General features: G+C 39.1%; 1 protein-coding gene across 3 annotated transcripts in view; it reads right to left on the bottom strand.

Annotated features, from left to right (window-relative positions):
* The window catches only part of Pard3b (par-3 family cell polarity regulator beta), a 1,014,383-nt gene that overhangs the window by 483,249 nt on the left and 508,845 nt on the right, over window positions 1-22,289 (bottom strand). For all 3 annotated transcript variants that reach the window (XR_012908166.1, XM_075951370.1, XM_075951371.1), the window contains exons 6-10: window positions 22,009-22,095; window positions 16,385-16,510; window positions 14,690-15,048; window positions 11,766-11,905; window positions 5,299-5,427 (exon numbers count right to left, since the gene is read on the bottom strand). Coding sequence is in view for 2 of the 3 variants with exons in the window: in XM_075951370.1 (XP_075807485.1) it covers window positions 5,299-5,427; window positions 11,766-11,905; window positions 14,690-15,048; window positions 16,385-16,510; window positions 22,009-22,095 (841 nt within the window). In the remaining variant the exon portion in view is untranslated. The remainder of the gene's footprint in view (window positions 1-5,298; window positions 5,428-11,765; window positions 11,906-14,689; window positions 15,049-16,384; window positions 16,511-22,008; window positions 22,096-22,289) is intronic.

The raw sequence follows: 22,289 nt of genomic DNA, 5'->3' as shown, positions 1-22,289 counted from the left end.
GAGCATTACTGGGAATAGCAGTGATGCAGTAAGGCTATACTCAGGTATGTGCAAAGCACACGTAATAGCTAAGTCAGAGTACAGATAAACAGGGGTGTGTATAGTGTGGGTCGTGGAGACAGAACTCGGGTCACCAGGTTTCCCAGGTCTCTACCTGCTGAACCATTTCATGGCTCCAACATTCTTGGCAGATGATAAGGCAGGCTGGGTATTCTAAGTAATTCATTTCCTCCTTGTGCACTTGCACGGTTGAGAAGTCCTTATAACAACACCCTCTTCCAACCATTTGCTTTGGGTCAAGCACAAAATGAGCTGAAAATGAGTTTGAATTATTTTTGTACTCCTAGATTCTCCAACTTTGTACTGAGAAGATAGTAGGCGATTCATTGAATGGATGCTTAAGCTGATTAATAGATTAATGGTTCAGGAAAGGTGGTAAGTTCACTTTCCAATCCATGCAACACCACTTTACATATTTGATAACAATATCTTTAAACTGCCCCCTCAATAGCCACTAATCCCTGGTTGCTCACTTACCTCTGACAACCCCTCCTGCCACTTGTATAAGCCCTTGTCAGTTCCTTCAGATTCAAAGGAAAGACAAATTCAAAACAAGAGGTAACCAAGAGTCCTTTTTAACATATCATCCTTTTCTTGTTGTCCTTACATATAAATGTCCTTTTAAATTTTCTATAATCATCCTAAAAGCAAAGTATTTAAATAAATAAATATGTTCTCATTGTTAACAAACATTTTAGGTGTACTTCTTCCCAATTGTTTTTCAAGCCTTTATATAATTAGATAATTTATCATGTATAATTTTATGCCCTATATCTTAATTAGTTTATGCTATGGATTTTCTCAAATTATAAATAATTCTTCAATAATACCATTTATTTCACTGGAGAAATAAATATTTAGTTATTTATCTAACCAACAGCTTATATATAGTTGTATACATCAAACATGTTACTATGCTATATGAGGGGAAAAATCAATGTACATAAATATTTGTACATCTTTGATCATCAATTAAAAAAATTACTAGCTGAGTAGTTTCTGGGTGGAAAAGATTCATTTTTCATGACTTGAAATCGAGCCGGCTGAATTCCTCTGTCAGGTGACTGCAGTGCTCTGCAGATTCCTTCACGGTCCTCATGTGCATTTTGTTTTTTTGTTTTTTTTTTTTTTTTTTTTTTCGAGACAGGGTTTCTCTGTGGCTTTGGAGCCTGTCCTGGAACTAGCTCTGTAGACCAGGCTGGTCTCGAACTCACAGAGATCCACCTGCCTCTGCCTCCCGAGTGCTGGGATTAAAGGCGTGCGCCACCACCGCCCGGCTTCATGTGCATTTTGAACACTGGAGTATATTTTTATTTCCATTCATTGAATTTTTCTCTTCTAAGTAATATTTTATTAATTCTTTAAGAATCTATTTTTAAAATTACTTTATATACTTTATTATAAAAAGCATAAATAAATAAAAACATCATACACCACAATTAAACAGACCTAAAGTCATACAACTTAATAAATACTGATACAGTTAGAAAAGGCATTCAAAATGACTGTGTAACTTCACATTAAATTTTACACTCTTAGTATCAAATATATCTTATACACCTATTCACTGCCAAAACAAAACAAAAATCTATGACAGACCCGGAACTAAAAGGAAAAAGTAGTTTTTTATTCTTTTCATAACTCATGTCCCCCTAAGTAAAGGGACAATTTTATGCAATATAGTTTGATTACCTCTCCTTGAATTCTTCCCAGATCTACCCTACTCCCCAAACTCTCCAACTTCCTCCTCCTCTTTTTCCCTCCCTCCCTCCTTCCCTCCTTCCTTCCTTCCTTCCTTCCTTCCTTCCGTCCTTCCTTCCTTCCTTCCTTCCTCCCTCCCTCCCTCCCTCCCTCCCTCCCTTCCTCCCTCCCTCCCTCCCTTCCCCCTCCCTCCCTCCCTCCCTCCCTCCCTCCCTCCCTCCCTCCCTTCTTTCGTTCTTTCTTCAAAACCCCACTAACTCCAGTTTCTGTTGCTCAAATACTCTCGGGTATAGCGCCAACCCCTTGATCATGCTTGTCTGACCATGGACACATTTAAAGAAAACTTATCCACCTTCTCGCAGAGGCTACCCATGCCAATAGTTATTCAGCTAGGAGTAAAACTTCCCGCCCACTTCCCCCTCTCCCCCTCCATGGTTGGATTTTGTCTTGTTTAAGCTTGTATAGGTTTTGTTTGCACTGCCACAACTGCCTTGAGTTCATACATGGAACTGCTCTGTTTCGTTCAGAAAACTGATTCATCTCCCACTGGAATCACCCACTGCCTCTGGCCATTAGAACTTTTCTGTCCCCCTCTTCCGCAATGACCCCTGAGCTTTGTGGGGGTGGTGTGTGATACAGATGTTCCATTTAGGACTGAGAATTCAGAAGTCTCTTATTCTCCACAGGTTGACCAGTTGTAGTTCTCCAAGTTAATCATCATTTTCTATAAGAAGCAGCTTCTTGATGAGAGTCAAGAGCTGCTCTAATCTATGATTATCGCAATAAGTTCTTAGGAGCCAGTTTAATACTATGTCCATTTAGTGGAATAATAGTAGTAAATTAAAGTAGGGTCTATGACCTAAGGACACACAGGTTCTAACAGGGCCAGGTATGGATTCCTTCTTCTGGATAAGAATTCAGTCCAGTGACAAAGTGTTTGGTTACTCCTAAACATCCACTGGAGGCATATTTTGCAAGACCATTCATTATTGCAGCTAGAGACCACAGACAGGGGAGACTGGTGATTACTCTCTTACGGCAGTGTGGAGAGCACCTTCCAGCACTATGAAGCTAGGCAGCCCACATTCCAGGTTGTACTAATTGATTTTTCCATGTTTTCTCACTCATGTATGTGGTATCTTCAGCAATAGGGTTTTACTGCCAAGTTTTGATGGTGAACCAAGAGTAATGGCAAAACTCTATAATGTTTGTGGGTCTACACAAGCCCAGTGGCCAACAACTCCAAAAATCGGAACACCTAAGATAAAAATGACAACACATGGTGATATGTGTGGGGGGAATAGGGATACTTACTCCAAGTGGGAGTGAAAACTGCTGCAGCCACTACTGCATTCAGTGTGGAGGTTTCTTTAAAGGGTAGACACATATCTGTCACATGACCCAGCTATATATTACTCTTGGGCATATATCCAAAAGACCCTATATCCTACTAGAGCGATGCCTGCTCATGTGTGTTGATTGCTATTCTATTCACAATATCCAGTACCTGTAAACAGCCTAGATGTCCATCAACCATTGACTAGATAATGAACATGTGGTAGACTTATACAATGGGATATTGTTCATCTGTTAAAAAAATCAAAATTACAAAATTTACAGGTAAATGAATAAAACTTATAAATAAATAAAAACATCACACACCATCATCCTGAGTGAGGTGATCCAGAAAGTCAAATGTCACATGTTTACTCTCATATGTAGATGCTAAATTTAAATTTTAGCTTTGTATCCTTTCTTTATATAACCCACAGAGGTCAAGAAGGTATTAAAGAACCACAGAGTGGCATGTGTGTGTCATCAAGGGAGATTTCAAGGGAAGGGAGATATAATACAGTGCATAAGTGGTCCTAGAAGAAATATTGAAACTGGAAAGGTTAAACTAGGTGGGTTTAGAGGGTTGAGGAGGAAGAATAGGAGGGGTGACTAACTCTAAAGACCTTTTGCGGAAATCATATGGAAACCCACTAATGTAGAAGCTTCTTAAAATATATACATGGAGTTACCCTATATAAAAGAACGGGGTCTATGGGCTAGCATAAAAGGCCTAGTGCCCATATGGTTACCTCTTTTGAAGTTATTTCTTACATATTTGTTAAATTTTAATTTTAAAACAGTTGTAGACTTAGATAAAAATGTCACAATAGTACATTATTTGCACATTCCTCATCCAGCTTCCCTAGTTATCCATGTCTCCCATTAAGTTGGTACTTAGAATACCCATTAAAGGAGACCTATGAACTATGCTGCTCATCTCGTTCACAATATTAACTCAAATATATATTTTACTGACTTGCTTGCACAGCTATTTGTTATCAAAATCTATTTGAATTTGTGCTGTGTATATATACTGCCCCAACCCCTCCAGTTCTTCAGTAGTCCTACAAGTCTGGTGCTCCAAATCAGATCCAATGGGATAACAGACACATGCCCAACATTTGCTCTGAACACAGTCTATATTTAGCATCAGTACTCAGCTAGTGGGAGTTCCACATGGATGCTAATCAGTATTCAGCTAGTGTGAGTTCCACATGGATGCTAACCATCAGTACTCAGCTAGTGTGAGTTCCACATGGATGCTAACCATCAGTACTCAGCTAGTGTGAGTTCCACATGGATGCTAACCATCAGTACTCAGCTAGTGTGAGTTCCACATGGATGCTAACCATCAGTACTCAGCTAGTGTGAGTTCCACATGGATGCTAATCAGTACTCAACTAGTTTGAGACCCACATGGATGCTAACCAGTACTCAGCTAGTGGGAGTTCCACATGGATGCTAATTATCAGTACTCAGCTAGTGTGAGGTCCACATGGATGCTAACCATCAGTACTCAGCTAGTGGGAAGTCCACATGGATGTTAATCATTAGTACTCAGCTAGTGGGAGTTCCACATGGATGCTAATTATCAGTACTTAGCTAGTGTGAGTTCCACATGGATGCTAACCATCAGTACTTAGCTAGTGGGAGTTCCACATGGATGCTAACCATCAGTACTTAGCTAGTGGGAGTTCCACATGGATGCTAACCATCAGTACTTAGCTAGTGGGAGTTCCACATGGATGCTAACCATCAGTACTCAGTTAGTGTGAGACCCACATGGATGCTAACCATCAGTACTCAGCTAGTGTGAGTTCCACATGGATGCTAACCATCAGTACTCAGCTAGTGTGAGTTCCACATGGATGCTAACCATCAGTACTCAGCTAGTGTGAGTTCCACATGGATGCTAACCATCAGCACTCAGCTAGTGGGAGTTCCACATGGATGCTAACCATCAGTACTCAGCTAGTGTGAGACCCACATGAATGCTAATTATCAGTACTCAGTTAGTGGGAGATCCACATGGATGCTAACCATCAGCACTCAGCTAGTGGGAGTTCCACATGGATGTTAATCATCAGTACTCAGCTAGTGTGAGACCCACATGAATGCTAACCAGTACTTAGCTAGTGGGAGTTCCACATGGATGCTAATCACAGCTCTGAAAGTTCAGGGAGACAGAGGTTTGAACATTACCAGCTCTCGGGGAAGGAAACTCCCTTCTTGGCGGGCAATGACCAGGGATACTGTTTCTCCCTGTTTGGTGCTCCTCAGCATGGCTACAAGCTCTTCCTGAGTTCTTCCTGTGACATCTCTGCCGTTTACCTAGTGAGCAGAACCATATACATATCGACAGTTAGAACATTTCCTATCACCTCCCCTAGCCAAGGCAGGTCTTGCTGAGTTGGCCAACAATGTATTGCTGTAAAGTCAAGGCTGTCCTTGAACTCAGATCTTTCTGACAGAGCTATTGAATGCTGGGATTATAGGCATGTACCACCATGCACAGCTCCTAAGAAATTTTTTTTAACTCTTTGTTTTGTGCAACAAATGGGTTTATGAATTCCATGAAGCTTTGAAAGGATGATACTAACCACATGGCCAAATATATATATTTCTTTTCAATAAAAAATGGGCATCATTATTTTGATACTTAAACAAAGTCAATCAATAAATTATTTTATACTGGAAATTTTTTTCCAAATTCATTACATTTACAAGGGGAAAATCAGACTGAGAAATGTCAGACATTAATTCATCAAATAGGTATGCAATGGATTGCAATATACCACGCAGAAGTGGATTATTTACCTAATGGAAAATTACTCTAGAAGTACATGTATTTTGGTGTAATCCCAAATGTTCCTTTTGTCTAGAAAAGTGTTATCAACAGGTTATCATAGGTTATTGGACATCAGCCTCAGAGCTCCATGTGTCAGGTGGAGCATCCTTCCTGATGTAGAACTACATGGACTGCCAATGTTTCCAAAACATACTTGATAAACTTTTTTATTGATTTTTATTGAGCTCTACATTTTTCTCTCTCCCCTCCCTGTCTCTCCCCTTCCCTTCAAACCTCCCCCAAGATCCCCATGTTCCCAATTTACTCAAAAGAGCTTGTCTTTTTCTACTTCCCATTTAGATTAGATCTATATATGTCTCTCTTAGTGTCTTCATTGCTGTCTAAGTTCTCTAGGATTTGTGATTTGTAGGCTGGTTTTCTTTGCTTTAAGTTTAAAAACCACTTATGAGTGAGTACATGTGATACTTGTCTTTCTGTGCCTGGGTTACCTCACTCAAAATGATGTTTTCTAGCTCCATCCATTTTCCTGCAAAATTCAAGATGTCGTTATTTTTTTTTTTTTTTTTGCTGTGTAGTACTCCCTTGTGTAAATGTAACACATTTTCCTTATCCATTCTTCAGTTGAGGGGCATTTAGGTTGTTTCCAGGTTGTGGCTATGACAAACAAAGCTGCTATGAACATAGTTGAGCACATGTCCTTTTGGCACGACTGAGCATCCTATGGATAGATACCCAAAAGTGGTATTACTGGGTCCTGAGGAAGGCTGTTTCCTAATTTTCTGAGAAATCACCACACTGACATCCAAAGGTGCTTTACCAGCTTGCATTCCCATCAGCAATGCAGAAGTGTTCCCTTTACCCCACAACCTCTCCAGCATAAGTTGTTATCAGTGTTTTTGATCTTGGCTATTCTTACACTGGTAAAATGGAATCTCAGAGTTGTTTTGATTTGCATTTCTCTGATGTCTAAGGATGTTGTACATTTCCTTAAGTGTCTTTCAGCCAGAGTCCTCTGTTGAGAGTTCTCTGTTTAAATCTGTACTCCATTTTTTTATTGGATTAATTGTTATTTTGATGATCAATTTCCTAAGTTCTTCCTATATTTTGGAGATCAGACCTCTGTCTGATGTGGGGTTAGTGAAGATATTTTCCCATTCTGTAGGCTTTCCTTTTGTCTTGTTGACCATGTTCTTTGCTTTACAGAAGCTTTTTAGTTTCAGGACGTCCCATTTTTAATGGTTTCTCTCAGTATCTGTGTTATATTTAGGGTTATATTTAGGAAGTGGTCTCCTGTGCCCATGTGTTCATGTGTACTTTCCACTTTCCCTTCTGTAAGGTTCATTCAGTGTGGATGGCTTTATGTTGAGGTCTTTGATCCATTTGGATTGAGTTTTGTGCATGGTGATAGATATGGGTCTATTTTCATTCTTCTAAATGTTGATATCCAGCACCCATTTGTTAAATATGCTTTCTTTTTTCCATTTGATATTTTTTGCTTCTTTGCCAAAAATCAGGTGTCCGAAGGTGTGTGGATTAATATCCAGGTCTTTGACTCAGTTCCATTGGTCTTCTTGTCTATTTTTATGCCAATACCAGGCTGTTTTTAGTACTATAGCTCTGTAGTAGAGTTTAAAATCAGGGATTATGATGCCTTCTTTTATTGTACAGGATTTTTTTGCCTACCCTGGATTTTTTGCTTTTCCATATGAAGTTGAGTACTGTTCTTTCAAGGTCTGTTAAGAATTTTGCTGGGATTTTGATGGGTATTGCATTGAATCTGTAGATTGCTTTTGTTAAGATTGCCATTTTTACTATGTTAATTCTACCTACACAAAAGTATGGGAGATCTTTCCACTTTTTGGTGCCTTCTTCAAATTCTTTCTTCAAAGATTTAAAGTTCTTGTCATATAAGTCTTTCACTTGTTTGGTTAGAGTTACTCTGAGATATTTTATGCTATTTGTGGCTACTGTGAAGTGTGTTGTTTCTCTGATTTCTTTCCCAGCCTTTTTATCTTCTGTGTACAATAGGGCTACTAACTTTTTTGAGTTAATCTTGTATCCTGCTACAGTAGTGAAAGTGTTTTTGAGTTGTAGAAATTCCTTGGTAGAATTTCTGGGGTCACTTATGTAAACTATCATATCATCAGCAAATAGTGAGAGTTTGACTTCTCTTCTGATTTTTATTCCCTTGATCTCCTTTTGTTGTCTTATTGCTCTAGCTAGGACCTCAAGAACTATATTGAATAGGTATGGTGAGAGTGGACAACCTTGTCTTGTTCTTAATTTTAGTGGGATTACTGGAGTTTCTCTCCATTTAGTTTGGTGTTGGCTATTGGTGTGCTGTACATTGCCTTTATTATGTTTAGGTATGTTCCTTGTTTCCCTGCTCTCTCCAAGACCTTTATCATGAAGGGATGTTGTGTTTTGTCAAAAGCTTTTTCAGCATCTAATGAAATGACCATATGGTGGATTACGTTGACAGATTTCTGTATGTTGAACCATCCTTACATCTCTGGGATGAAGCCGACTTGATCATGGTGGATGATGATTGTAATTTGTTCTTGGATATGATTTGCCAGTATTTTATTTATTATTTTTGCATCAATGTTCATGAGTGACATTGGTCTGTAATTCTCTTTCTTAGTAATGTTTTTCTGTGGTTTGGGTATCAGGGTAATTGTAGGGTCATAAAAAGAGTTTGGCAATGTTCCTTCTGTTTCTATTGTGTGGAATAATTTGATGAGTATTGGTATTAATTCTTCTTTGAAAATCTTGTAGAATTCTGAACTGAAACTATCTGGTCCTGGGCTTTTTTTGTTGGGAGACTTTTGATGACTGTTTCTATTTCTTCAGCAGTTATAGGTCTGTTAAATTTTCTTATCTGGTCTTGATTTAATATTGGTGATATTTTCCAGAAAGTTGTCCATTTTCTTTAAGTATTCTGATTTTGTAGAGTATAGGTTTTTAAAATATGACCTAATGATCCTCTGTATTTCCTTTGTGTATATTATGTTCCCCTTTTCATTTCTGATTTTGTTAACTTGGATATTTTCTCTCTGCCTTTTGGTTAGTTTGGATAAAGGCTTGTCTATTTTGTTGATTTTCTCAAAGAACCAACTCTTTGTCTTATTGATTCTTTGTATTGTTTTTTTTTTGTTTCTATTTTGTTGATTTCAGCTCTCAATTTGATTATTTCCTGCTATCTAGTTCTCCTGAGTGAGTTTTGCTTCTTTTTGTTCTAGAGTTTTCAAATGTTCTGTTAATTCACTAATGTGGGATTTTTCTAGCTTCTTCATGTAGGCATTTAGTGCTATGAACTTTCCTCTTAACATTGCTTTCATTGTGTCCCATAAATTTGGGTATGTTGGGTGGTCATTTTCATTGAATTTTAAGAAGTGTTTAATTTCTCCCTTTATTTCTTCCTTGACCAATTAATGATTCAGGTGAGCACTGTTTAGTTTCCATGTGTTTGTGGACTTTCTGGAATTAGTATTGCTGTTGACTTCTAGTTTTAAACCATGGTGATATGATTAGATACATGGGGTTATTCCATTATTTTTGTATTTGTTGAGGTTTGTTTTGTTACTAAGTATGTGGGTAATGTTTGAGAAGGTTCCATGAGGTGCCGAGAAGAAGGTATATTCTTTTCCATTGGGTAAAATATTCAATAAATGTCTGTTAAGTTCATTTGAGTCATACCATCTGTTAGTTCCCTTATTTCTCTGTTCATTTTTTTGTCTGACTGACCTGTCCATGGTGAGAGGGGAGAGTTGAAGTGTGTGGGAAGTTTAATGTATGATTTAAGCTTTAGAAGTATTTCTTTTACATACAACAGTGCCCTTGTGTTTGGAGCAGAGATGTTCAGTATTGAGATTTGCTCTTGATGGATTTTTCCTATGACTAATATAAAATGACTTTCTTTGTCTCTTTTGACTGATTTTAGCTTGAAGTCTATTTTGTTAGGTATTAGGAGAGCTACACCCACTTGTTTCTTAGGTCCATTTGATTTGAATATTTTTTCCCAAACCTTTACTCTGAGATGATGTCTGTCTTTGAGTTTAAGATGTGTTTCTTGTATGCAGAAGAAGAAGGATGGATTCTGCTTTCATATCCAATCTGTTAGCCTGTGTCTTTTTAAAGGTGAGTTGAGTCCACTTATATTAAGGGATATTAAAATTAATATTAAGAGACCAGTGATTGTTATCTCCTGTTAATTTAGCTTTCCTTGTTGATGATGTTAATTTGTGCATTTTTCCTTCTTTGGGATTTGGTGCTATGAGACCATCAATTTTCTGTGTTTTTGTTTGTGTAGCTAACTTCCTTGGGTTGGAGTTTTCCTTCTAGTATTTTCTGTAGGGCTGGGTTTGTGGCTAGTTATTGGTTAAATCTGGTGATTGAAAGTTTATCGGGGTATAGTAGTATGGGCTGACATTCATGGTCTCTTAATGTGTGCGTAATGCTTGCCCACGACCTTATAACTTTCATTGTCTCCAATGAGAAGTCAGGTGTAATTCTGATAGATCTGCCTTATATGTTACTTGGCCTTTTTCCTTTGTAGCTCTTAATATTCTTTCTTTACTCTATATGTTTAGTGTTTTGATTATTATGTGGCAAGGGGACATTTTTTTTTTTTTGGATCCAGTCTATTTGGTGTTCTGTAAACTTGTATATTCATAGGCATATCTTTCTTTAGGTTGGGAAAGTTTTCTATAATTTTGTTAAATATATTTTCTGTGTTTTTGAGTTGAACTTCGACTCCTTCTGTTCTACGATTTAGCCTTTTCATGGTGTCCCATATATCCTGATATTTTGGGTTAAGCTTTTGTTAGATTTAATGTTTTCTTTGACTGATGAGTCTATTTCCTCTATTGTATCTTCAGCACTTGAGATTCTTTCTTCCATCTCTTGTATTCTGTGGTTCATTCTTGAATTTGTGGTTCCTGATCTTTTTCTCATGATTTCTGTTTCTATAGTTTCATCAGCTTGTGTTTTCTTTATTGTCTCTATTTCAGTTTTCAAGTTTTGAATAGTTTCTTTCATATGTTTGATTGTTTATACTTGGTTTTCTTTAAGGGATTTGCTGATGTCTTCCAATTTTTTGTTTGTCTTTTCCTCCATTTCTTTGAGGGAATTTTCATTTCCTCTTTAAGAGTTTCAAACATTCTCCTGAACTTATTTTTTTCTGTTTCATCTATATTTGGTTATTCACGTTTTGCTGTTGTAGGGTCTTTAGGTTTTACTGGTGTTGTGTTGCTCTTTGTGGTGTTTTGTGTGTTCTTACCACTTTTACTTATCTTTCCTCTAATAAGTGTGGTTGGGGCTGTCTGTTATTCTTTTAATCAATCTTCTAGGTGCCAGTGAATCCAAAGCACAGATAATTGTTCCTTGTGGTACAGTCAGTGCCATGGTTCTAGTTACCCTGTGTTCCTGGCGATTGCTTAGTGCTCCCAGGCTTTGCTCTGCTTCCTACCTTGGCCTACATTACTGGCTTTGACCTGTTTCTGTAAATCCTGGTCTGGATCCCCTCCTGCAGATGTCCGTGGATTGGAGTTGGCTCTGCAAAGGTCTCTGGCTCCAGTCTACCCCCTTGGAGTTCCCAGGCTTGGGTGTGCCCAAACCCACAGAGGACCTGGCTCAGGCTTAATCCCTCAGAGGTCTCAGACTCACGTTCAGACGTTTCTGGTTCCTGCCTATTCTCTTTGATGTCCCAGAGCAGAAGAAAGTATATAGCATGCGGATATTATAGTTTGGGAGGGTACTGGGACTAACAAGAGACAACAAGTGACTGCTACATATATCTGTAAATCTATTTAGTTAAATATAAAGAAATATTTGCCTGGATATATTAACTTCAACCTACCTCCAAAACTCTGTCCCCTGATTGTAGGCGTCCGTCCTTTATTGCTGCTCCCTTTGGTAAGATGTTTTTTACAAAAATGGGACCAGGGCCGTGTATAGAAGAATCTCTGGTTACCACAGTGAAACCAAGTCCTTCAGGGCCTAGCATACAATACCAGAAAGATGTATTGTCACTTTAAGCATGGGTCACATGACATTCATCATTTAGTATACTCTGTCCCCTTAAGCATGGGTCACATGACATTCACTCAGTTAGTAAACTCTGTCTACTTAAGCATGGGTCACATGACAGTCACTCATTTAGTAAATTCTGTCCCCTTAAACATGGGTCACATAACATTTGCTCCTTTAGCAAACTCCACCTAGTTAATGTTCAAGCAGACCAAGTCTTATTTACATTCTCAGAGATTTTACACAGGCTTTGCTCTTCCTGTTTTAAGTAAAGGTTACAATTCTGAACCAATGAGAGCATCAAAGTGAAGTTAGGATCCAATATATAACATAACACTCTGTTTATTCAGGATTTAGAAGACAAGGCATACCATCTACATGTCCATAGTATCAGTTCCTCAGTAATCTGCCTCCTGACTCCATCTTTCCTCCCAAGCAAATGATTCCCTCTGTTGGGGTTTTGTGGGTCTCTCAATCAACTGAGTAGTTTGTGGCTCAACCCTCTGCATGTGTCCTGATTGCTTTACTGCTGTAGCCATTGTATGGTCCCCAAGAGTTTTGCTGTCCCTTCCCAGTTGTCTTAAATCTCTTAACTTCTCTCTCTCTCTTCTACTGTGACTATAGATGTATGTGGAGTTCTTAACTGTAAATAATCTGTGCTCAATGATTAGTGTTTCTGGAAGCTTCTACCATGAACAAAGTACTGCTGTGGTTTGGACAAGAACTCCACAAAGACACATGCCTCCAGCCTGTGAGACAATGGGATGTAGTAGGGCCTTTAGGGCATGGGGCATAGTAGAAGGATATTAGGTCATTCCAGGCACGACATGAAGGAGATATCCCCCCCCCCCCCGCCCTCATGTTTCTCTTTCTTTGCTTAGGGGCTGCTAGAAAGTAAGATTCTTGCTCTACCATAAATTCCCATCATGCTCCATTGCTTTGCTATAGGTCCCAAAGTAAGTTGCTAACTAGCCCTGGACTGAAACTTCAAAAATTATGAGCCCAAATTCTCTCCTGTTTCATATCCCTTCTTATAGTATTAGGAAGCTGACAGATACTTCTATGATCGTCACCAGGAATTTTTTTCTTTACTCGGATTTATCTTTTATCAACGTTTGTTACTTTCTCATTTCATTTTTAAAAATTAGCTCTCTTATAATTTTGAACATTTTTTATTTTCATTTCTCTCTCATCATACCATGTCCGTCACCTGAGAACACACAGCATTGTTCTCTCACATAAACACAGATAATGCCCAACGATCTGTACAGGGCTGGGTCCCCCTCTTGTCACCACAGCCTCTATCAGCTCTTTGCTTCATTATCAATCATTACCATCATTTTATAGACCAGAGCTAGCATCTGATTGGTTCATTTGCCCTCTCTCCTTTCACCTCTCCATCTCTCTCTGTGTCTCCATGTTTCTCTCTTTTTCCTGAATGTAATTATGAATATTCAAACTTTGCGACGTTTCTCCTTCTTCAGTCCAGATCCTACCATTATCAAATATCCTCATCTACTTAAAATTATAATTTCAATCAATGACATTTCCAGTAGGCAATCTGCCCCAGCTGAAAAACCTCAGCAAAAAGCGTAATTTTTCTTTCTTCCTTCCTACAACCATTTATCTATTAAGACATGCCTATTATAGTCTCACATTTAACAGAGGCAATCCACCCTTGTTGATCCGCTCTCTTCAGAATATCATTTCAGGACTCTGTGACTGATTCCTCTCTCTTATCTCAAGGCACCTACCATGGCTGGGTAACTGGTATACAATAATGCATTTGGACATGATTTATTTGTAATGCATTGAAATATAAACATATTGACCTCTGTGTCTTCTTTTCAACTCACTTTATTCCCAAGGTCAGATATTTATAAGTGAATAAAATTTTGATTAAGAAATCTTTTCAGAATAATTTCTATATCCTAATGAAAGATATGTGTTGTTTTTGAAATTCACAAATAATATTTAAAGGTTTCAAGGTGGTCAATAAAGTATTAATTTGTGAAAAAAACCTATTCATGTCTTTGAATTGGCTTGAAAAACCACAGGATTTTACGAAGTGACAATGGGAGTATCAGGTGGAAGGTAAGGAATAAACAGGGAATGAACGGCGACACAACAGTCCATGGGTACATGGGCATGTATGTAATGCTGTGTTAGTATGCACGAACACATGTGGTCTGGGATAATTGCTCTGTGCTAGAAATCAACAAAACGTTGAAAAAGATTAAGAAAGGCTGCATGCAGCTTTGAATTTGGACTATCTTGAAGAAATGTAATGTTGAAGCTGAAATTAATAATCATTATCTATTGTCTTTCTGAAAATTAAACCTTTCACTGATATAAGAACCATTGTGTAGAGCCAGAGGCCCTATTCCTGAACTGGCCTAAAGGATGCTTAAAAAAAAAAAAACCACTAACTTATGCTCAAAATGAAGACAATCAGCCTCCCGGGCCTACTCAGGATTGAGCTGTCACATGACGCTGCTCGGCTTTTCTCAAGTCTGCACTGGTCCTCCCCAGTCCTCACTTTTCCTTGTTCCACATAATCAAAAACTTTACAGAAGAAAGGAAGAAAGTAGCACAGTTTAAAAAAAAATTAAGTCATCCAAGTATACACTCAAATCTATTCTATGATACAATTAAAGAAAAAGAGAATTAACTACATCAACCTTAATGAATTTCTCTTCACCAGTTTTACACGGTACAATAACAGAATGTTATTAAGCACAATTTAATAATTACCTTTCTTTAGGTCAATCTTAATTTTCTTTGCATTTTTCTTGCTGCCAAACCCCATGAGAGGGGAGAGTGAGGGAGATGAAGGTTTTCTTCCTAGTCTTGGAACTCGGGGGCTCTTGCTTTGCTGCAGGGAAATCGTCTCATCTGCTTCAGGACTGTGAGTTCCAGCGAGATTTGCAGCCTGTAAAGCTGCTTTCCCACGGGCAGGAGGTGGAACCTTTGTTCTTGAAGTCCCATCATTGTTGCCAAAGATGTTCAGTGGGCCAATGACTGACTTTTCATACTGCTCACGGTTTTGAGGCAGAAGCACGTGGAGGACCACACTGGGGGATTTCATGGCCTGGCGGAAGACATCCTGGGCCCTTGAAGGAGTGAATGAGCGGAGAATGACATTGTGTTCTGGCGCAAGGCTTGCTGGGGTGCTCAGGTGTGGGACTGACACGGCAGCCTTGTCAGTAAGGATAGGAGGAGGCAGCGGGATTATCGCTGCAGCATGACTCTGTTTACCACCCGCCCACCAAGGTGCCTCCTCCACACGAGCTACACATGCGTGATGACTGTGTATAGTCCTCTACCTTATTCTTCTTAACAGCCATATAAAGCAAATATAACCCACTCGCATTCAACAAATTCAAGTGGAAGCTAAAGAATTTAACTGGCAACGGTCATCTTTAAAGAGTTTCTAAATATGAAAATCTAGCCAGAATTGATTACTTAAGCACATATTTAAGACCTTTTTAAAATCACATTGTTAATAGATTATTTCTAGTGGACTCTAAGTTGGAGTTTTATGACTCAGTTTCCACTTTGGTAAAACAGGGATCATTGGACTCCTTAGTCTTTGTAAAACAGGGCAGGCAAAATATGTGAGAAACATGATTCTGCCCTATAATAGTTGAATGTAACGAATTGTTTTAGAAAAACATCATTTCATTCTACCCCTAAGCAGCAGCCAGTGTTACATGCCTCTGACTAGCAGCCACCAGCCCCTACTATTGACAATTAATGGCCAGAGAGAAGCTGTGTTAGGAGCAGTTTGGCTCAGAAGCAAGACAGGATACTGATTATTAATGAAGATTATTACTACTTATTTGCTTAACTTAGAAGCCCTAAAATGTGAAGGCATATCAAAGTATATGTGTATCTGTAGATATGTACAGCTCGATGCAGCTGGAGTCTACATATTCTAATTTGTGCATAGAAACAGGTATTCCTTGTGATATTTTTCACACTCAGAAAGGTAACTTTTTAGGTAGAGCATTTCAAATTTAATTTTTATAATTTGTTTCTATTATTCATTGAGTCCTCATAGGCATCCCCCACAGATTTTACAGTTTAAGGAAAACTGACATCAAGGATATTCATTAATAAGATGAATTAATTGTCTGTGAAAGGAGCCAGTAAACCCGATTCTAATTGACCCATAGGCCACAAAAAACAAACTCCTTCATTTGTGGATGCCCAGAAAGACAGACAGGCAAGAAGGCTCGCTGTATTCTGTGTCTCCACCTCCCTACAGACATTGGGCACATGTCTTGGCCACCTAAGACATAAAATGCATTCAAAATGTATGGTCAGGGGTCACTTAAAGGGAACTGGCTTGATGTTACATCTCTGATTTTGGTCGTAATGAGCTCAACAATGATTATAAATATTCAAGAGATCAATAAAGTAGATAAATAATGAAAAAATGCTTACTGAGCAAAAGTTTTGTCCAGGAGTTCCACGTTGTTGATTTTTACGATGCATTCATTCTCCTGAAACAGTCCCTCCTGCTTGCATCTGCTGTGTTCTTCAATGCCTCGGATGAAGAGTCCTAGGATCCTAGAAACATTTCCATTGAAATAAAACTTCTGAGTATTGGTTTGGGACCATGGTCTGTTTCTGTCAATTATATTTTAAATAGATGCTAATTGGCCAGTAGCCAAGTATAGGCGGGACAACCAGACAGGAAGTAGAGGTGGGTCAATGAGAACAGAAGGATTCTGGGAAGAAGGAAGCCCATTCCTGTGCATTTGTGACCCCGCCACAGAAGAAGCAAGATGTGACTTCCCCGCCTAAAAAGGTACTGAGCCATGTGGCTAACACAGATAAGAAATATGGGCTAATATATGTTATAAGAGTTAATAGGAAGCCTGAGTTAATGGGCCAATCAGTTTATAACTAATGTAGACCAATGTGTGATTTTTTTTGGGGGGGGGGGACTTAATGATTGCAGGAACCAGGTAGGACAAAAAACCCCAAGAAAAGGTTACAAATGTGCTCATTATTTCTTTTCCATAGCTATTCAGAAATAAGTATTGGTTTCTGTTTACTAAATAGATTATGCTTCTATTTTGCCAAATGTTTCATCTTTCAAATTCACACATAATCACACATAATCACACACACACACACACACACTTCTACTTGGAGCAAATATTCATATCATAAATACCAACCCATTTCTATGTTTTCCATGATCTAGGAAAATCAGTAGAGACCATTCCACCCAGGACTGGCAGCGTCAGGGGAGATGCCACTGCTGACTGAAAGGAAGTCCGCCTGAGTGGCGAGGTAGAAACTTGGTACTGGTGATGTGGGAGAATTACACATTCTCAGCATGTTTTGCCATCTAGTGCATGTTACAATAGTTTGCATATTAAAAAGTAAACAAACATTTCAGCTCAGACCCTGAAGGCATATCCATCCCATTCATTCGTGCCTTTGAATCAAGTCCATGTCAGGTGTTCTCTCCATCCTCAGGCTGGAGGACAGGAAATCTGGAGGACCAGACCCACGTAAATAAGGTAAAGTAAAAGTTCCAAACATGGGCCCAATATGGAGCCATCCTAGGGTGGGAGGCCCACACCATCTGGAGGGATCTTCATGTATCAGGCAATGAGCCTAACCTGATGAAGCAGGTGACCACAGCCAACCTCAGAGTCAGAGCAGATACCCCGGGGCTCCTAGAGATTTGGACATTTAGTTCAGAGTCAGAGAGGGAGGAGACTGAAAATGAAGGAAAATACAAAGGAAATGATAGCAAATGATTTCCTATATAATTCTCCCACATCCATGGAGGTTGTCAGGATCCCCTTTGGGTACCAAATTCTGTGGAAGCTCAAATCCTTTATGAAAAATGGCTTAGTATTTGCATCCCTCTGTACATTTCAATTATCTCTAAATTACCCACAAAATCCAGTACCATGTAAATGCTATGTAAGTAGCTAATGTAATGTATAGGGGGATAATAACATTAAAACATCTTCTGCCTACAGCAAGTCAAAACTGCTGTGGGTGAGAATTTTCTGGACTCTAGAATTCACATGCAGGCTAGAAGTGCACATGTGCATATGTGTGTTCTCACATGCAATCTTTATCGTTCTCATATAAAGCAAAAATAAATCTACCTCAAGAAATGGAGCCTCTACTGACTTTAGCCATTTCTCACTTGGGCGATGTCCTTTATCTTTGCGGCATGACACAGGCCTCACCCAGTGTCACACTAAGAGTGACGGGTCTCTAGAGATATCGCTGGGTATGGAGAAACTACTGCCTCCATGTTCTCTGTCCCCTTATTATTCTATTTAGTCACTCTCTTTTGAGTAGGAGCTTTGTGTGTTAAATTTCAAATCTAAATAAAATATGAGCACATTTTATGTGTGAATAATAAGGTCACCCATGCAAAAAGGGCAGCCTGTAATGAAAGCCCAGGAGAAAGTACTTCTCTGTCTGGAGTGACCACAGAATTGAGCCTCAGCCTCTGGTCTCAGTTCACTTAATGAGCTCAGACCATCACAAGGTGCACACAATGGTACTCAGGCTCCTCCTTCAGAAATGTTAATGAGAAGAGTGTGTTTTTGCTGCTGCTGACATCCTGGCCAGTGTGGACAGGGTCTGGGCTTCATCCCCCAGCTCTAGAACTTTACTAAATGAAGCAGACACATTACAGCACCTTCCTTTCCCAGAACAATACTAACGTGAGACTATTTGACATGAAGAAGGGAGAATTAGATCAAGATTGTGTTTTTTCTGAAATTAAACTGCTCTCTGATAGTCCACAGTTTAGATTTTTGTTTACGGTGGCTTCCCCCTAACATGACCCATTAGGAGGCTCACGTGTGGTTATAAACTAGTTTATGTAAGTGATTTCTTTTTAACAAGCATTCAAGTCTTCCTTTAATTTAATTCAGTACATCATCAGTCATGTAATGTTACTCCCTAGGATTTAATTTCACATTTTGGAGATGAATTAATTCTTTCGGGCCACTGGGTTGCAATTTAGCTAGCGTATTATAGCTGGAGCATGCTATGTGAACCTCGCTGATCTAAATAACCTAACTTGCCATGAAAAATTTATTGACGGAATAAGCCCAACTGTAAAACCTGTGTCAGAGGTAATTTTGGTAAAATGTAAAGCTGACTGATTTCATTAGTTTGGTCCCCAGCAACAAACGCATCCTGCCCTCCCTATTATCCGAAAGGGGTAAATTCCCTACAGTATGATGTCATCTCTACCACTGTGAGAAAGCTTATAAAACAGTATCTACTTTTGCCTCCTGGAAGGGTGATAGCTGCCCTATTTGAGATAAGAACTTACCGGAGTTAACAATTAAGGCTGTGGGGCAATCATAGGGTAAGACAACCGGTTCATCTGCAGTGCTAATGGATGCTCAAAGTTCAATCTCCCAGCAGGCTGAGGAGCAACAAGTGTTTCTCCCTCGTGTAATCATCACCTAGACTCCAGTGTCTGACCCTTGTGCCTGCCCTGTCCTGCCAGCTCACCGTCTGTCACTCAAACTCCTCACATTGGGAATCTTGTCCTCTCCCTTCCCTTTAGCTGGTTAGCTATTTTTATTATGAAATGGAAGTACATTACCTATTTTTAGTGAAAAAATTACTGCTTTATATTTTTTAAGTTTAATTGACATTTAAAAATAAAATTAATGTTGTGATTTTTTATTTGTCTGTAAGGACTTAGTGTTTTGTGTTTATTTTCTTTACTAAAACAAAATCAAAACAAACAAAACTGGAAAAGCCAATAGCTCTCAACAGAAGCGGTATTCAGTGTTCCCATACTCTGGGAATCTAATGAATTCATGGGGACTTCAGCTGGTGAAGTGGACTCCAGGTGTTACTCAGATGTTCTCAGAGTAAGTTTCTCACTTAATGAAAAGCATTAAATATAAATTCTAGTTTTAAATAATGAAACAAACTAATAAATGGAAGGAAATTAAGAGCTAAGCATACCACTACGACCTAAGCAAACCCCTGCGCTCACACAGTGAAGCCAGATGGCAGCATGAAGACAGTCTTGTGACACGCTCTATAGAGTTCCATCAAGACACATGGGTTGAGTTAAGTGTGCTGTTTCAGCCTGTGCTCATTACTTCTTAACTTTATTGGCTCATGTCTCCATTTCCACATGATTTTTAATGAAATTTCCTTTCTAAAACAGTAGTGGATACCCCAAAATATAATAGAACCATTTCTTCAAGTTACTGTAGAGTTGACCATGAACTTATAATGAATCCTCATTTGGGAATCAGACTGTTTCTCTTTATACAAAACATTTCACTGACATCTCTGCGTTTCATAGGTTGTGGGGTTTACAAGGTGCTATCACACTTTTAATGTCATTTAAACCCCATAACATTGAGGTGCAGAAGGTTTTCACTACAGGGCTAGCTGGAGGTTATGTGAGGACAACATGTGCCAGGAGTCAGAACCCCAAAGAAGGCAGGGATCAATACATCCTGCTTGTTCCCCTCGTCGGAAGCCAGAGGAGGGGATTTCTCATCTAGAGGGCCAGCTTGTTTTTCTGAACTATTGAAGATGAAGGATGGTGAGTGTCACTGTGGATATTTTTTGTTTCATTTTGGGGAATTGCAAAGATTCTATGTTCTATTCCAGGTTTATTAAACTAAAGAGCCTGGCAATTTAACCACTCTGGTATTTCACAGAGCTCTATCAGTACACTTCTGCCAAAAGCCATTAGGATTTCTCCTGGGAACTGAATAAATATTCACCTTGTCTGTCAGAAACAACTCGGGTCTGTCCTCTGCCGTAACCCATAACATATAAACACACTTATTAACACACATCGGAAACCAGACAGTAAGAGCCACTGGCTTTCCGCTTCATTTCCTTTTAGAGACAATGGCTCATTCCAGCAAGAGCTTGGCATCAGATGTTATATGGGAGAAAGCTAAGGTGGTGACTTTGCAATTACAGGTAGCAGATGGCTACCTGCTAAGGATGGTGCCAACCCAAATATCATGCCTACAGCCGCTTCTCCTTCGATATGGACAGCTGAATTGAGTAAATATCCAGAGCCAGTAAATTAATACTATATAACCTTTGGGAAAATTGTGTTTCTAGAAAGAGACCGGGAATGGTGACAAGTCAGAGATCTCAGTTTTGGTGACTGTGAGGGGAAAAAAAATGATCACTGGGCTTTTCTGACCCTTAATATATTGGGATAAAATAAAATGTTCTTACTTTTCAATGACCCATTTAAGAAAGGGGATTTAGGCAACTGGTTATAATCATACCCTGTTAATAAAAAGCCAATTTTCCTTAGGATTTCTGGGAATTCTTGTTAGGATCAAGGGGGTGCTATAGCAACCACCTTGTCAAAGTTGGCATGCACCAACCAGAAGGTCCATCAAGTCATTATCCTAGCAGTAATGGCAGCTTTGCGGCACCCACTTCATTCCCATCAGCTGAACAGATTTTTATATTCAAGAAGCATTGACACAACCTAAATTAACATTTGCCAGTATGAATTTATCAGAAAATGTCTTTAAAATTCTAAAAGGATGTAATGAATTGTCTTTAGTGGTCTTAACTGTATTTTAGAAAAACAAAACTAACAGAATGATACATTTCTATAACTAAAATCAGTACATGTGTGTGCAGCCAATAAAGCTACTAGACTGTGAATGCTTGTCATTCTTCATCCCATATATGAAGAATTTAGAATTGCTATCTTCACTCATTGAAGACTATTTTACTATAGTAAAAAACGCCCCACTCAGCTGTGACATTTGTCTGACAATATGTTAGAATCTTTGCCACGGAGCTTGTTTACGCCGCGGCACTCAAGGATGCTCCAAGGAAGTGCTTCATAATTAATTGTAAGTGGAGAAATTGGCATGATTTTTTTCTCTGCATCCTAGAAATAAACGATTTTAGTCTGTTTCTAAAGCATGAGGCCAAGCAAAGTATTACTTAAGGAGTCCCTCTGAATAAGAGATTGCCACTTAACTCTCTCCTGGAAAAGGAGTTCATCAGGCTTTTCGTTAGCGTGAGCTTCAGAGACAAGGAAAACACCTTACCGTCCACTCAGAGATGAAAAGAAGGGCACCACATGTATCCCCAGGGGGTCTCCTTCCCCAGAAATCTCCACCGCTCTTGTCATGTCACTGGGGCAGAGCAAAACAGGAACACACATGAGTTTTAGCTAACAGCATATGCGGTCCACTAACTCACCCACAACGCTCTTCCCTGACCATATCAACTGCTGTGACTTCACGTCTATGCTGAGACAGGAGAGCAGGCTGTGCTGATGTGCTTGAGGATCCACAAAACAAGCATGTTAAAAGACTCTCTGATTTCT

This window comes from Microtus pennsylvanicus, chromosome 17 (genome assembly GCF_037038515.1).
Source record: "Microtus pennsylvanicus isolate mMicPen1 chromosome 17, mMicPen1.hap1, whole genome shotgun sequence".
Taxonomy (NCBI): Eukaryota; Metazoa; Chordata; class Mammalia; order Rodentia; family Cricetidae; genus Microtus; species Microtus pennsylvanicus.
Note: the sequence above shows the minus strand (reverse complement) of the source record. Positions and strands in the feature narration are given on the sequence as shown.